At 37.5% G+C, this 17,320-nt stretch overlaps 2 protein-coding genes across 2 annotated transcripts; one reads left to right on the top strand and one right to left on the bottom strand.

The window, feature by feature from the left end:
• Positions 1-93: 93 nt before the first annotated feature.
• LOC118348939 lies at positions 94-474 on the bottom strand. The gene has a single exon (XM_035691532.1). The coding sequence runs from the start codon at positions 472-474 to the stop codon at positions 94-96; it is 381 nt and encodes a 126-aa protein (XP_035547425.1).
• Positions 475-12,921: 12,447 nt separating this feature from the next.
• LOC108980251 (probable indole-3-pyruvate monooxygenase YUCCA7) lies at positions 12,922-15,036 on the top strand. The gene is made up of 3 exons (XM_018951115.1): positions 12,922-13,617; positions 13,726-14,097; positions 14,809-15,036. Exons 1-3 carry the CDS (start codon positions 12,922-12,924, stop codon positions 15,034-15,036), a joined length of 1,296 nt encoding a protein of 431 aa, XP_018806660.1.
• Positions 15,037-17,320: the final 2,284 nt, after the last annotated feature.

Raw genomic sequence — 17,320 nt, 5'->3', positions numbered from 1 at the left:
CAATTGAAACAAAGATAAAAAGTATGTAGGTAGGTTAGAAATGGTACTCTTGATAAGAGTCAAACGGCCACCTTTCGACAAGTACAATCTTTTTCACCCTGCCAATTTCCGTCCTATCTTCTCTATGACTGAATCCCATATGGATGAGGCCCTTGTTGCAGCCCCCAACGGCAATCCTAGATAGGTAATCGGAAGAGCGGCTACCTTGCACCCAAGAATACTAGCTAGCTGCCTAGTATTACTCACGTTCTCCACTGGCACTAACTCTGACTTGTCAAAGTTCACTTTCAAGCCTGACGCTGCTTCAAAGCATAATAACAAAGCCTTCAAAGCCCTCAACTGGTTTTGATCCACCTCATAGAATATGAGTGTATCATCTGCAAAAAGTAAATGAGACAAAGTAATAATTCCTCTACTGGGATCACCAATCGTAAATCCGGTCACAAACCCGTGCATAACCGCCGCCGATGTCATCGTACTCAAGGTCTCCATAATAATAACAAAGAGAAGTGGGGACAAATGATCTCCTTGCATTAGACCTCGAGAGCTACGGAAGAAGTCGGTAGGGCAACCATTAATCAATACTGAGTATCTGGCTGTGGATATGCACCACCTAATCCAATTACGCCACCTAGGCCCGAAGCCACACCTCCCTAACAAATACAGGAGAAAGTCCCAATTGACATGGTCATATGCATTTTCCATATCTAACTTACAAATAATATCTGTGGAGCCAGTCTTTAATCTGCTATCCAGGCCCTCATTCGCTATAAGGATTGAATCCAAAATTTGCTGCCCCTTAACAAATGCATTTTGTGGTTTCAAAATAATCTTGCTCAAAACCGCCCCTAGTCTGTTAGCAAGGACCTTGGATATAATTTTATACACCCCATTCACAAGGCTAATGGATCAAAAATCCTTTACCTCCACCGCTCCCGTCTTCTTTGGAATCAACGCTATAAAAGTAGCATTAAGGCTTTTCTCAAACTTTCCAACCAAGAATACTTCCTGAAACACATTCATAATGTCCACTTTCACCACCTCCCAGCAAGATTGGAAGAAACCCATCGTGAAACCATCTGGACCAAGAGCTTTGTCTTTACTCATACGTTTGACTCATCATACACTTCCCTCTCCTCAAAAAGCCTCTCCAACCAAGAGGCTTCCTGAGGCGTAATAGTGTCAAAAACAAGACCATCCAGCTTTGGCCTCCACCCACACGCTCTATTAACAGTTGATCATAGAAGTCCACCACATGGTCACGAATCACAGGGGCCTCCTTACATTCCATACCATTAATGTTTAGCATATCAATGATGTTAGTTCTTCTATGAGAGTTAGCAACTCTATGAAAGAACTTAGTACTCCGGTCCCCTTCCTTCAGCCACAAAGCTCTCGACTTCTGGCGCAAAGAAATTTCCTCTAGTGATAGTATTTTTTTTTAATTCTGCGACCACTTCTGACTTGCGCAATATCTCATCCGGTGTAAGGGCTCTAGCCTCCAATAACTGCTCAAACTGTTGTAATTCCTCCACCATGGATTTTTTTCGCTCCCCAATATCTCCAAAGGTTTGTGAATTCCAAAGCTTAAGGTCATTTTTCAAAACTTTTAGCTTACAAGCTAGGATGTATGAGGGATTACCATGGAACTGATAAGAATACCACCATTGCCTAATCCTATCCACAAAATCTTCACTTTTCAACCACATGTTTTCAAACTTAAAGTTTTGGCGCCCGCTTTGAATGCCATCACAATCCAACATAATAGGAAAATGGTCCGAGCAAAGACGTGACAACCTTTTTTGGCACACTTCCGGATAGTGCACCTCCCATTCCGATGAAATTAAGAATCTGTCTACCCGTGACCATGTCTAATTATTCGACCAAGTGAAGGAGCCCCCTAGCAGAGAAATATCCAGCAAGTTCAAATCAAAGATACAGTCTGAGAACTCTGTCATTGCTGGGCATAGCCTACTCTCTCCCGATCGTTCACTAGGAAATCTGATTACTTTAAAATCCTCTCCTATACACCAAGGAAGCTCCCATAAGCTATGTAGTCCAACGAGCTCCCATAAGAAACATTTGTCGTTGTCTACATTTGGACCGTATATACCTGCAAAAGCCCACACAAAGTTATCTGCCACGCTCTTAAAAGAGCATGCCACTGTATACTCCCCCACAAATTCCTCAATTTTCTCCACAACTCTTTTATCTCACATCACTATGATTCCACCCGAAGCCCCATTCGAGGCTAGATAAATCCAATCCGCATAAGTGCAACTCCAAATGCTACGTATTAGACTTTGAGAAACACTTTTCAATTTAGTTTCTTGTAAACAAACTATATCCACCCTCCATTCTCGCAACAAGTTTTTTATGTGAAGCCGCTTATTCGCCTCATTCAACTCACGAACATTCCAAGACACAATTTTTGGTTTCATAAAAGATAAGCATGCCCCTTCCCTTTGGATCTTTCACGACTTGAGTTTCTGTCATAGTTCAAAGACCAAGTTAGTCGTTTGAGCTCCCGCTGTTTCTTCGACCCTGTTTTCTTAGACTGTGTATGGCTCGCTTCAATTGCAGTAAGTAGAGCCATAAATTGCTCTTCATAGCCCCCACATTCCATGGCTATCCAGCGATGCAAATCCTTCACCTTTTGAAACACCCAATCTGAAATATTCGGCTAATCTGGTAGCACACTGTTTAACGGTATTGGTTCCCCATCACTAAAAACCCATTGCAGCTTAGGAGTCGCCCTTTCTTCCTTCCCAAATAAATTCCTATCCTCCCATGCAACCACAACATTACTAATGGGAGATTGAGTCTCAGAGACCATCATTACCTCACTTTGAGAAAGCCCATCATCAATCACCTCCATCCATGCCCCCTCAGTCCCTGGATGAGCTTCAAAACTGAGACTTCGCGCGACTATATTGTCTAGATGATCCTTGGGATGGCCATGGGCCTCCATTTGGGGAGGAGACTCTCCCACCATGCAAATCGGCACCTTCTGGGTGGCTAAAGCCGCCGCCGCGCCGCGCAGTGGAGGAGACTCCTTCTCCTCCACTATCGGCAGATTCTGCCTCACTATAGTCCCCCCCCATCGCAAGCATCTCTTCAGAGGAAGAGACCATACAGGTTCGAGCCTCTACTATCGGCAAAGTCATCACCGGCATTTCTGCAGCCGTCGCTTCACTGGTAGCCGTCAGGGAGCCTCGGAATGACCTATCGCACGCTTCCCCGAGACCTCCATCCTCTCTATTGGCATTTCTGGCTTACCGGCAACCTTCAGAGGGGTCGCCGCCTTCGCTGAAGCCACCTGGCTCTTTGCTGGCAATGGTGGCTAAGGCCCACTCGTCGAAGGGCTTGAGGAAGACGACACACGTCTCCTCCAAACAGGCCTCCTCTGTTTCGGTTGAGACCGAGGCCCTAAGGCCTGCCTATTAGTTATGGGCCCATTCTGCTGGCCCAGAGGCCCTTCCATAACCCTTTTCCCCAGGCCCGCACCCGCATCCGCGCCCACTCCCACCTCTGCCTCTCTTTCAACGCACCATTTGGTGCCAATTAAGTTTGCCTTCAAATCTTCTATTTGTTTCTGCATCTCCATCACGACCCGCAGAAGGCTTTCCTTATTAAGACCGACAATATCTCTGTCAGCCCCTTCCAAACTCTGACCCACTACCTCAACTGAGGCCACGCCTTCTCCAGACTGCAGCGGCACCTTACCTCTCTATCTGACAATTTGATGGGATGGGTCCAAAACCCTTGAAGATTTTTTTACAGCATCCAGATACAATGTCGAGGGATGAACTTCCGACGTCTTAACCACCGTAGGGCCAACTGTGAAGCTGATCTCCTTTAACACCTCCACCAATTTCCTCCACCCCCACCCATCCCTCCGTTCAGGAATGAGGATACTGTTTCTCCTCCCCCCCATTTTGAACTCCACCAACGACATGAATGCCCCTTGAGAGTTAACGTACCTTTGGGCTATGAGGCCCCTGTCCCCATCTCTGTGAGCTGAGTAAAACTCCTTCCTTCCCACCTTCACGCAGTCTTCCAAGGCTTTGGTGAACCACCGTGCCGTGGCTAACTCCAGATGAAGACTTCTCACCAACTTCCACCCCCTCTCTGTGATAGTCACCCATCGCCCATCTTCGGCATACTTGAATGCAACTCAAACTTGCAATGAATCACTCACTCAACCTCCCACGAGCAGCATCACCAACCAGAAATGAGAAAAAACAGAAAGTGTAAAAGGTATAGAAGATGATTTAAGTTTATTGTAAATTAAGTTAGACTTGTGATTTGATATGGTCACGAAGAGGAGCATGCATTTTTTATTCTAAGAATAATTTTTCTCATCAGCTACTATTCATTGCACATACTCCACATCCTATGAAAAAATATAGAAAAAGTCGTCAGGTGTGGAGTGAATAATGACTGATGCATAGCAAAACCCGACACCTCACACGGTATGTAATGTAGAACTACTTTGTAGCTGGGAAGGGGGTGAGATATTAATCTGATATGTAGCCTTAAATATCCATACCTATACCTCTTATAATGTATACAAAACAGCCAAGGTGAAGTTTCAACAGAGAATTATCTCACTTATCTTTATAAATTCCAAAATTATTTAGCAACTGAACAGGCTATTTATTAATTAAAAATACTGGGATCTTTATCTTCCTTAAAACTAGGCTTCTTGTCCAAAATGAACAAGGTTGAGATGTATTTCAAGCTTAAGTACTTGGGCTTAAAATTAGGAAAATCTCCAATTTTGATCTAAAATTCGATCGAAGTCGAGCGAGCCCGACCAAAACCAGAATTTTGGTTAATGTTCTTCAATTTTGAATATATAGTTGAAATTAATCTCACCGGCCAACAGAAAAAAAAAAAGAAAAAGGGAAGAGGGATCATGAGCACCGCTAATTGTAAGTTATATAAGCTCGGTAAGTGTCTTGTTTTTGTAGTCATTTAGCATCATCAAACAGACACGACAAATTAATTAGGTTGCTAACAATTAGTAGATTCGAAGGCCATAATTTACGCGTTACGCGACCAACCTATACTAGACTGCCTAATTAATTACCTAACTCAACCTAACATGACCTTGTGATCTGCTTACATAATTACATTAATTTCTGCAATGCATGAAATTCATCTTAATTACTAATTAATGCAGCTTCTACGATATCTCGTCATAGAGATTTCTTTAAATCTCACTCGTACGTTATTTTCGAATTAAGTTTATTGATATTTTATGATATCACCCAATCATCCATTTTGCAGTATTGCCATACATATATACACACACACACGGAACGGCCCGGGGTGCATTATCTCTGAGGTGCACCTAACATAAAGATTTAAATAAAAAAAAAAAAGTGAAAAAGTTATTAATTTATTTTTTTGGGAAAAGAAAATATAAGGTTAAAGAAAGATAAAAAATCAAGATTAAAAAAAAAAAATCTAAAGTACTTCAGCAAAATATCTAACCGTAGGGCTATTAAGGGCCTTTTGGTAAAATATGATCATTCATTAAATTCTACAAGGGAGCTAAACATCAAATGGTCAAGGGTCTTAAGAACCTTTTGGTAAAACATGATCATTCATTAAATTCTACAAGGGAGCTATACGTCAAATCATCAAGAGTTTTAAGGGCTTTTTGGTAAAACATAACTTAACGGAAAAAACAAGAAAAATTAACGGAAAAATAATAAAAGTTACTATTCACAGTTAGATAGTCACTTATTATAATAGAGTAGATATGCATGTATATAATTATAAGCATTCATGCACAATGCATGCATTCAGAGTTTCAGGTTTAATTCTATATATCCTTCGATCCCGTCAATATATATATATATATTGAACATGACCACCCACCGCCACAATCAAAGGAAGAAAAGGTATAAATTAACCAAGAAAAACTGGGTTTTTAAGCTCTCTTTTTTCTTCCCCCTCGAACATCCAATTATTTACATGTTCATTCGACTGCGTATGCATGCAAAGAGAGGCAAAAACTAAAACGAAAAAAAACAAAAACAAAAAGGCATATTAATATATAATATTGCATTTGTTTTTGGACCTGGAAAGTTCTTTTTTTTAAAAAAAAAAAGAAAAGCAAAATACAAATAAAAAGGGGGTTTTGGAAGTGCATGACTTGAGTAGTAATAGTACCGATCGATATTGGAGTTAATTATAATTTATAAGCTTGGCAGCACATGATGCATATATATATGCATGGTACGTGGTCTTTACATATATTTGGAAGATTGTCATTAAAAGCGTTTGTACGTTGACCAGTTCGTTCCTCAAGATATGTACCAACGGTCTCACCCAACTCTTCCAATTAACGATCGACACAGCTCATGTGATATCACATGTCTTCCCACGTTTCACATCTGATTCCCTTCCACTTGAAGGAACAAATTTGACTACGTCTACTTTAATTAATTAATATATATGCATGCAGCAGCTCGATCGATCTATATATACGATTTCAGTTATTACAGTTATGGGAGTTGGTTGCTTTTGTGTGTGTGTGTATATATATATATATATACCAAGATGTCTTTTTATTCTTAGAAGTGGTTTGCATCATGCGATTAATTCAGAACCGTGATGATCACATGATGGTCCTAATTCCTTCTAAATTTGGAATAATTAAATTGGAATCCATCAAGTATTTTTATCCCGATCAAGGAGATATTGGATAATTGGTAGACCGACAATTTGATTCTGGTATAATAAGGTGCATGCATGGTACTATTGCATGTTACTGTTCAAGGACGAACAATACGTTATCATGATCATGCGCCGACCACCTTCAGATCAGGAAATTAAATTAATGAAGTGCATTAATATTATTCTATAGATGGAATAACATTAATAATTAATATATTATATATGTTGTTTCAAGGACGCAGCTTGAGCCTGGGACCAGGATGATCAATGGGGTTGATATGAGGCACGATATAGTGCTTGGAGTACTAGGGCTTTGGTGCATGATCTTGCTGAAAAAGCATCTAGCTAGCTAATTATTTGGTTGAAGCTAGATAGGAATTAAGCCTTCTTTGAGCCCCCGATCGAGTGTTAAAGATCAGGTTGCTTATATATAATTTGTTTTCCTAAAAAACCTATGTATTGATTGATTAATGCTTCAATTCTTTCTTTTTGCACTTTGTTTGCTGGGCATGCAGAGAGCAAGCTAGGATCGATGATGATCATGCATGGGGTTTGCAAATAAACCCGTATGTGGAGATCACCAGCTAGCTTTGAACATATATTGGTCTTGTATCATCCATTAATGCTTAAAATTAGATACATTAAATTAAATTAAATTAAGTAGTTGTCGATATATATATATATGTAGTGTTCATGATTGAATTAATAATAGTTTTGCCAATATATATTAGCTAGCTTAGAATCTGCTGCATGCTGCTCGCTGTTAGTAAATAGTAATTCCTCCCTGGATTCTCTCTCTCTGATCACGCCATGATCAGGCGATATATGGCACGGCGCAATTAATTTATAGGAAAATGTTACATATATATATATATATATATAATATGCATTAATATATATACTGAAATGAATAATATAATATATATATATATATATATACATAGCACTTTGGTTCTCTTTTTAATAAAAATACATGTCATGTGTGTATATTATAAGAATATTAATTACTATATATAATCTCGCAAAATTCAAGACGCCATGCAGTAATAATCGGGCCCAATAATCAACGAAATAGTCCTTGTACGCAGCAATAAATCTGATGGTGGAATTGTTAGCTAGCTAGCTGCTGTCTTATTGGACGTTATAATAAAAACTATTAGCTGCATATTATATATAATATAATATATATATATATATATATAATGTGTTATGGCTTATAATTGGTAGATAATTAATTGAGGTATATATATATATATATATATATATATATATCATGATCTACATGCATGATATGCAGTAGTAGAGATGGTTCGTGAGAGCATATATATATATATATAGAGAGAGAGTCGCATCAAGAGAGAGAGGTATCCTAAAGTCAAATGAAGGCTTAATTAATTGGTGGTATGGGAATCGAAATAAAGTCTTCTTTTATATTTCTTAGCAACGTTTTAGGCCTGCAAATGATGCGCTTACACTTATGATCATCAGTAAATTAACACCCAAAAAAGGAATATATTCATATCTTTTTTAAATCACAAATTTGAAATCAAGAATAAACGAGAAGGGATAATTAAGGCATCCCGGTAAAAATAAAAGACGCAGTACTGGTTAATTGAAAGAAAAGTTAAAAAAAGAAAAGAAAAGGAAATTGAACCAAATAAATTGTTTAATTATAGCCTATAATATAAATATATATATATTTATATATATATATAGATACACTCCAACTGGTGCACTCGTACTAGCTGGTCTCAATTATTCTCAAGTCTCTGACTCTTCAACTAGAAAAAACATTACATGATGAGAACTCAACTCATCACTAAAAACAAATTAAGACAAGATCAAATTAATTAGGAGATCAGTATCTCAAATTAAGTTATGTATCATGTATAATATAATATATATAGCTAGCTAGGTACGTACGTACGTAGGTAGACTAAAAAAGCAATCATAGGGGGCCATCTTTTAAGCATTAATAAAACAAAACATTATATATTTATCAGCTTGCTCAACCCTAATAATTATGTACGTAACAAGAAATTATTGGGGCTCCAGTCGCAAGATATATTAATTCCATGCATGCGGATCATGAACTATGTACGTACTTCTTATATATGAGAAATATAGTAACAAAGAAACTCCTCCTTGATTTAAGAAATATACATATAATATATGTATATATATATATTTATATATATATCTGACTCGTTCCTTCGATCGATGCTGCTACGTTGCTAGGCTCCTGGTTTGGTGTCCTCAGTCCACCAATACCACCAAGTTAATAAAAAATAAATATAGTAAAATTAAATAGTAATAATAATGCAGCTTGTAGGCACGTATAAGGCGGCCTCGGGTTGATGAACTAATTGGGTGCTTAATCGAAGCAAAGCCCTCCACTGCATATATATATATATATATATATATAGTACACTTCTCGAACCTCTAATAATTTTGAAAGAAGTTAAAAGATTAAAAAAAGAACTGTAATCCATGCTAGCTTTAGAATTAGTGCGTAAGTAGCAACAAAGAATGTTGTTTGGCCTCGAGTTACATACAGGCCAGCCAGGCCTCTCCGAATTAACCGGATGATCAGGTGCCATTGCAAGCTAGCTAGGCTGGCGAGCTTGATAAAGATAAACCACAACTAAATCACTAATAGATTTATATATGAAGGAAGGGTGTGGATTCTGATGATCATCTCTATATCTTTCTTTGAATTCTTTCATGCACGTACACACATGACAATTAGTAGCTAGCTAGCTTGCACAAAGGGATGCGCGCGTGTGCGCACTTGCATGCATGCATAGATATTTTGGGGGGAGGGGGCACAGAGTTTGTCAATTTTCTTGGAGAGGCCATAGCAACTTTGGAATCATAACCCAGCTCCAAAAACCAGAATAATAAAGTGCCTAACAAGATCAGCTAATCTATATATATATATATAGGTACACCTCCTCAATTTTGAATAGAAGGTATTTACTTTGTGAAACCAAGGTTTCATGCACATGATGAGGCACCTCCTTTTTCCCCATGACATATATATATATATATATATATATATATATATATATCTCGATCCTTGACACCCCATTTGCCAAAACACAATTGTACTGGGCGTAAATTTCAGACAGTAGAAGATTTGAAATTACTAAACCAAGTGTACGCAGGTAGGCTGCATGTATTCCACACACACACACACACACACACATATATATATACACACGCCATACATGAGTTGTTAATGTATAATTAGTTGGGAAACTTAGTGGACTTTCGTGGTCCAAAAACAACATGTTCCAATGCAGAACAGCTAAGGTATACAAGACATATAGATAATGTGAAACGATAAGGAATGCAAAATTATCTACTGCTCCACATGGGTGCACCCTGCATTATATATCCTCATCAGCCGAAACTTCAAGTGGATTTTTTAGTCAAATCTGGAACTAATTAGGTATTGGTGTGTATATATATAGGGACGTCCTAGCTAGCTAGGTCAGACGTTGCTTAAACTCGTTTTCCAACATGATGCAGTACTTAATCCTACTCATGATCATGTTTTTTCCATATATATGTATATATTATATGGCCTTTCACAATGCTTGTTTTCGTAATAATGAAGAAAATATAAGCTGGCTGGCCAGTGCACTACACGAATTTTCTTACTGTAACTAATTCCATTAATGTCATCTATTATAATTTATATATCTTTCTTGTTAATTAACTATTGATTTGTTTTTCTCATTTCCGAGATCCCAACTTGTGGAAGAAAAAAACTTCTGCCATTTAATTACAAATTTATTTTTCGTTTAAATCTTCATATATTGTCAACATCATTTACTTAATTTCAGCCATCCTGGCCACATATATATATATATATATATATATATAAATTGTCACATTAAACATCCTACTAAAGTGAAGTAATTCTGTACGTACTTTCACTCCACTTGATATTCTTAATTACTTTGATAGGCCTATATATAATGGAAAATATTATAGACACAAAAGAATCTCACAAAGGGGTTCCACATACTGATGTGCTAGTGTGCCACGTCTTTTCCTATTTTTTTTTTCTCTTTTTTTCTCCCCACCCCCACCCCTGTGATCCTCGTCCTGTGCCCTCTCTCCGTGCCGGTGGTTAGAGGACACCGATGGTCCAAGCGGCACTGCTGTGGTGGAGCTCATGACAGCTTGCCATGCACGTTGGTGGCCGTGCGCACTAGGTGGTAGGATCTAAGCTGACGGCTTGTCCTTTGGCTGTCTGTGGTGGTCGAGAACTATCCTGAGAGGGTAGACATTGCCGGAGAGGGAAAGGGGGGAGAAAGAGAGAGAGAAAAAGGGTCACGTGACATACTATCAATATGTGAGATCTATTTGTGTCTCTAGCAGCTCTCATATTTATACCAAAGGCGCATGCAAAGAATTAGTTTATGTTTATAGATTGATGATCTAGTGACTCGTATGGTCATATATATACTAGAACATGTTCCAATATTATATATAGCGATAGTACTATTCCGTATGATCAATCTTTATCAGCAAGAAATTTGCATGGAAGACAAACTGTGCATGTCAGCCCCCATATATATATATACTCACATCCTGTACGTTTTTCTTTCTGAATTATATATATGTTAAATCCCGGTAGTACTAGAGCGAGGGAACCCTATATTTGTCAAAGAGCGGTACGAACTCATGTCCTATATATATAGAAGAAGAAAAACAACAGACCAGAAGGTCGGGGTAAACATGCAGCGCCTCTTCCATTGTTTTTGACATTTTGTAACAAGATATTATAAGTATTCTAACATATTAATTTTCAAATATTTCCTTCCAAACATCAATCAAACGTGCATGATGAAAATACTTCTCAATTAATTTAAGATTTTAATTTTTTTAATTTAATCATTATCTAAACATAAAATCCAATACAAAATTTTCAAACTTATAACTAAAACACAAAAAACAATAATTTTTTTTTTCAAATTTCAAAATAAAATTATATTAAAAAATTATATTCAATCACTTTTTTTATTTTATAATATATTTTTTTTAACTTTTTATCTTATTTTTTAAAATCCAATAAAACATTTTAATTTAATAATATTAACAAATATTACGAGATATTCTAATTAATATCCAAACTTTATCATTACAATATTATATTAATTATGAGATATCAGATCCGCGAAAACATGCATGCAGTGAAGGTAGGTTTGTGCGATGTAGTCAAACTGTACCGTTACAATGTATTCGACCTGGGATCAAACAAAACAAAATGGTTGGCTGGGGTTTCCAGCAGTGCTAGGTTTGTAGGGGGTTTTATCTTAGCTAGCTAGGAACCAACCCTTGAAAAGAGGTTGCTCAGCCATGTGCCTGCCTACTGGAAGCTAGCCATTCGACCAAATAAGATCAAAGGTGTATGGATAGTAGGTTTGGTGGTCAAACTAGGCTAAGTCGGTAGAGAAGAAAAAAAAAATAGGAAAGGTTGACCAAAGAAGACTCTCGTATATATATATAAAGGCATGCAGAGATAACAAGTGACTCGAGAATTTAGACCCCAAAAAGAAATAATTGGAGAAAAAAAAAACAAAACATACACATTGATTTCGTATCAGTTTTGTGGGTTATACATGTAGTAATATTTTGAGAAGTGGTATAATCACAAGAGAATTATATGAAAGTAAGATTATAAATTGATATAATTTTATATGATTTGTTATATATATTTATAATAAAAATAATTTTACAATCCGTTAAACCACTTACACCATATCAATTTTTAAGATTATTTTTATATAACTCTTTTACAGTAAATTAAGAAAAAGGGAAGGCGGCCAAAAGCTAGCTAATTAATATCATTTGAGAATGACCCTCAAATCATTTTCAAATCCCAATCACATGCAGCTCTCATGGCTATGCCGGCCCTCCCCTATTTAAGCCTCTCCATCCCTCTTCCCCCCTCCACATACATACACATCACTTCAAACAAATTACATTTTGTTCCCCTTCTCCACTCCTCTTTGTCCCATCCATCTTTTCACATAATTAGATCAAACTAGCTATAGCTAGCTAGCTAGTTCGTTCATTTGGTAAACAACCTTCAATTTTCATCTTATATTCATTCGAGTACTGCCATTAAACTTAATTATCTCGATTATCTCTCGTAGAATCTCTCACCAATATACATCCCAAAATCCGCATACATACACGTTCTCAACCATGATGCCAAACAGTTGTCTGAGTATACCACCAATGGTTCCAGCTTTTGAGCATGAGGGCCTTTTTGCTCCCCGATGCATATGGGTGAACGGACCGGTCATAGCTGGGGCTGGTCCATCGGGTTTAGCCGTTGGTGCTGGCCTTAAAGAACAAGGAGTGCCTTTCATTATCCTTGAACGGGCAAACTGCATTGCCTCTCTATGGCAAAACCACACGTATGATCGCCTCAAGCTTCACCTCCCCAAACAATTCTGTCAACTACCCAACTTCCCATTCCCAGAGTACTACCCGGAATATCCTACCAAATATCAGTTTGTCGATTACCTAGAATCATATGCGGAACACTTCGATATAAGCCCACATTTCAATGAAACGGTGCAGTCTGCTAAATATGATGATACTTTTGGTTTGTGGAGAGTCCAAACAATTAGAAAAACCAGTTCAAACCCTTTTGATCAAGTTGAGTACTTTTGCCGGTGGCTCGTGGTTGCCACTGGTGAGAATGCAGAGAAAGTGGTGCCGGAGTTTGGGGGCTTGGAAGAGTTTGGTGGCCATGTCATGCATGCTTGTGACTACAAATCCGGCGACAGCTATAGTGGGAAACGTGTACTTGTTGTTGGTTGTGGGAATTCAGGCATGGAAGTCTCCCTCGATCTTTGCAATCACAATGCAGAACCAGCAATGGTTGTTCGAAACTCGGTGAGTAAAAGACAAGATTACATAAAGATGGCTATTCTACGACCAGTACTTTTAGTTTTTTCATGTTTAACTTATAATAATGTTAATGTTATTGCATGTGTTCCACAGGTTCATGTATTGCCAAGGCAAATTCTGGGAAAATCAACTTTTGAATTAGCAGTTTTGTTAATGAAATGGCTGCCACTTTGGCTTGTGGATAAGATATTGCTGATTCTTGCGTGGTTCATTCTTGGGAATGTGGAAAAATATGGTCTGAGAAGGCCATCGATAGGTCCTTTACAGCTAAAAAACACTTCAGGAAAGACCCCTGTGCTGGACATTGGTGCCTTGCAGAAAATTAGATCTGACGAGATCAAGGTGGTCCCTGGAATTGAAAGGTTCTTTCCCGGCAAAGTTGAATTTGTTAATGGAGAGGATTTGGAGATTGATTCTGTTATTCTGGCAACTGGGTATCGCAGCAATGTTCCTTCATGGCTAAAGGTAACTAATTTTTCTTCATCAAATGGTTCCACACCTTAATTTTTTTAAGTTCACCTGTTAAGATCCATGTGACCGTTATGAACGTTGGGCTATTTTTATCCTTTTTAAAGCGGCAGAAGTTTGATTTATTTTAGATTCTTTTATTAGTTTCCTTTTCTTTTTCTTTTTCTTTTTCTTTTTCTTTTACTGAATTTGATCAACTTTGCTTCAGAATTTAGAAGTGGGGTCGGCTTGTTATTGCGGTGGTTTCATTGTCTTATTTATGAGCAGAGTTTAACTTTTTATTCCTTTGTGCCCACCCTCTCTTTTTCCTTACCTTCACTACAGATAAAAATTCTCTTCATTTAACTTAAAATATAAGAATATCCATTTAATTACTTTAGAGAGATCCTTTTCTCCCATCCGGCCCCCATTTTCTTTATTTTTTTATTGATTTGGACACCAATGGTTTCAGAATCGAGCAGACCCTGTCCAGTGGTTTCTGAAAAAATCAGACAATCAGACCCTGTCACTTATTTTCCCATAATCTTTTCTTTCTTTTATTTCTCGTGTACCTGCCAGATAGCTAGGTGGTTTGATGGTTTGATGTTTGCCATGTGTGTTTATTGAAATTTCCGGACTTTTCTCTTACTTATGGAATGATTGGGATGGCATTTTCCAGAAAGCAAGCTGACTGGTCTAATGCTGTTTGAGCATATTTGCATTGTACAGGAATATGAGTTCTTTTCCAAGGATGGACTTCCAAAAGATCCATTTCCAAATGGGTGGAAAGGTAAAGCTGGGCTCTATGCAGTTGGTTTCACAAGGAGAGGTCTCTCTGGTGCATCTTTGGATGCCATTAGCGTGGCAAATGATATTGCCAGGAGCTGGAAAGAAGAAACAAAGCAGAGAAAGATATCTATTGCATCTCGCCATAGGAGATGCATTTCCCATTTTTGAAGCCTCAGCCCTACTACTGATGAAAGTGATTTTTGGTCTGCTTTTTTGCTTTGGTTTGGAGACTGATAATCTGTCATAACTGATTCAGTTTGTGTAGAGAATAATTTAGAATAGCCCTCTCGTCAGGACAACCCAAATGTTTTGTCCAAATAATTGGGTATTTCTTGCACAAAGGAAGATGAGGCTTATCATCTTTCAAAGGTCTAAACATATTTGTATCTTAATTTTTTATAATCCAAGTCAAATGAGAATTCTCTCTCTCTCTCTCTCTCTCTCTCTCTCTCTCTCTCTCTCTCTCTCTCTCTCTCTCTCTCTGTGTGGATCCATGTACTCATTAATAGAACTGATGGGTTTCTCTCTAAATGTGACATCCGGTGCCCAATGTATATACGGTCGACCCCACTATACCAACATCAGATTTCTCTTCCAAATTTCAGAATGCTTACGTGGAAAATAGATTTCCAGGCTCTCCACGTACGTCATGTTGCCTTGCACATGGCTACAGCCCACCAGAATGACTCACAGAGAAGAGAGAAGATATCTTATCTTTGAACAGTGCAGGCGAAAAGATAACAACATTGGCACAAAATGAAAAGCACTGAAGAAAACGACCTCTCAGTATTTATATCATGAGTAATAATATACACAATACATTTTCACAATTCATTCACAATAATATTATAAGATGAAAATATTTTTATAAAATAATGTTATTTTTATAAGATATTTTATAAAAATATTCTTTATTTAAAATATAATTGTGTAAAATGTTGTAAAAAATATTGTATGTAAATCAATTTTCTTATATCATAGGGATGAAACAGCATCAGCTTATAAGCAATGGCTGTAAACGAGTGCTTGCAATGTGCCCCCAGCCAGAAATCACCACCCCTGGGCGAGGATATCAAATGTTATTAACAATTGACTGCATGAGCCTTTTCAATTCCCAAAGCATCTGACACAACCTGTCCAAACTCATTTTCTTCTTTTCTCAAATTCCTCTGTTAGGGGTCAAAACATCCAACATTTGTCTCGTTGAAGAAGTTCAACTGATCTACAGACCTCAATCTCCAAAACCCATTAAATTATTTTAACACAACATTCGAGAAACAGTTTCATTTGTGGAACATGAAAGTCATGTGGGAAATTGTGAATTGATTGTTCCAAGCAGCCTAAAATTCCTGTTAAAACTAGCTAAACGAGATCTGGGGAAAGTAATCTATTCCCTCCCAGTCCCATCCTTCAGCTACGCTTTTGCAACTTTCCTTTTAGGGTCATGCTAGTTATAGAAAGGGATTTAGCAAGAAATAGTTTACCACAAGACAGGCTACTCTTGTCATTTACAGAAAGGGAATTTGGAAGGAAAAGACAACCCATATGAGAACCCATGCCGTTGATTCAAACATGCAGAAAGGCTCAAACGATAATCAAAGTCAGCATCAGTATACTACATAAGTAATATATTCAGTGGCTCTCTTTCTTCAAGTGTATTGAATCTGAAGTAAAGAAGCATAAGATTGAGTGCTTGAATTTCGTACCACGTTCAGACTGCAACACAGGTTCTACAACTGTTCATTTGTCAATTCCCCCACCAGAAGTTCTGCAAAAAATCTACTCAACCTCCTACTATTCACACAACCTCCACACTCCACATTATTTTTAATTTTTATTATTTTTTTCTTTTATTAAATATTTATTATATGAATAATGAATAAAAAATTTGAAATAATTTAAAAAGAATAAACTCAAAAAAATTTTTTTTTTTAAAAATATTAAAAATTTAAAAAATTTAAAAAAATGTGGAGTGTGGAGTGTGGTGGAGGTTGTGTAGCAAAGCTCGAAGTTCTGAGGTTCTCGTAAAAACCTGCACCCACAAATACAGACATCACTGTGACCAAGAAAAGAAAAACACATGGGGTGGCCACCACCCACATCTTTTGCCTTTCTCCTCACCCAAAGCCCATTCCTTCATTCATTTCTCTTCCTGTTCACTGAGGATGGACCGTAACCTTGTACCTTAATTTGATCTGTGCATTCTTGTAGTGATGTCGGATGGGGTGGAATAATTGGATTAATAAAGTTTATCTCGTCTCCCTCGCATATATTGTCATGTTACCATATGAAACATTAACACATGAAATAAATAATGAGTTCTCAATAGATCAACTCGATGAAAAAAAAAAAAAGACCCTTTCGCATCTAATGCACCACCACAAGTCATTTTAACTTTTAAAATTTATTTTGGTGAGATCTCTTTGGAAGCCGAACATTTCCAATGCAGAAA

Source organism: Juglans regia, chromosome 7, assembly GCF_001411555.2.
Source record: "Juglans regia cultivar Chandler chromosome 7, Walnut 2.0, whole genome shotgun sequence".
Lineage (NCBI taxonomy): Eukaryota > Viridiplantae > Streptophyta > Magnoliopsida > Fagales > Juglandaceae > Juglans > Juglans regia.
This window is presented reverse-complemented; position numbering and strand designations above follow the sequence as displayed.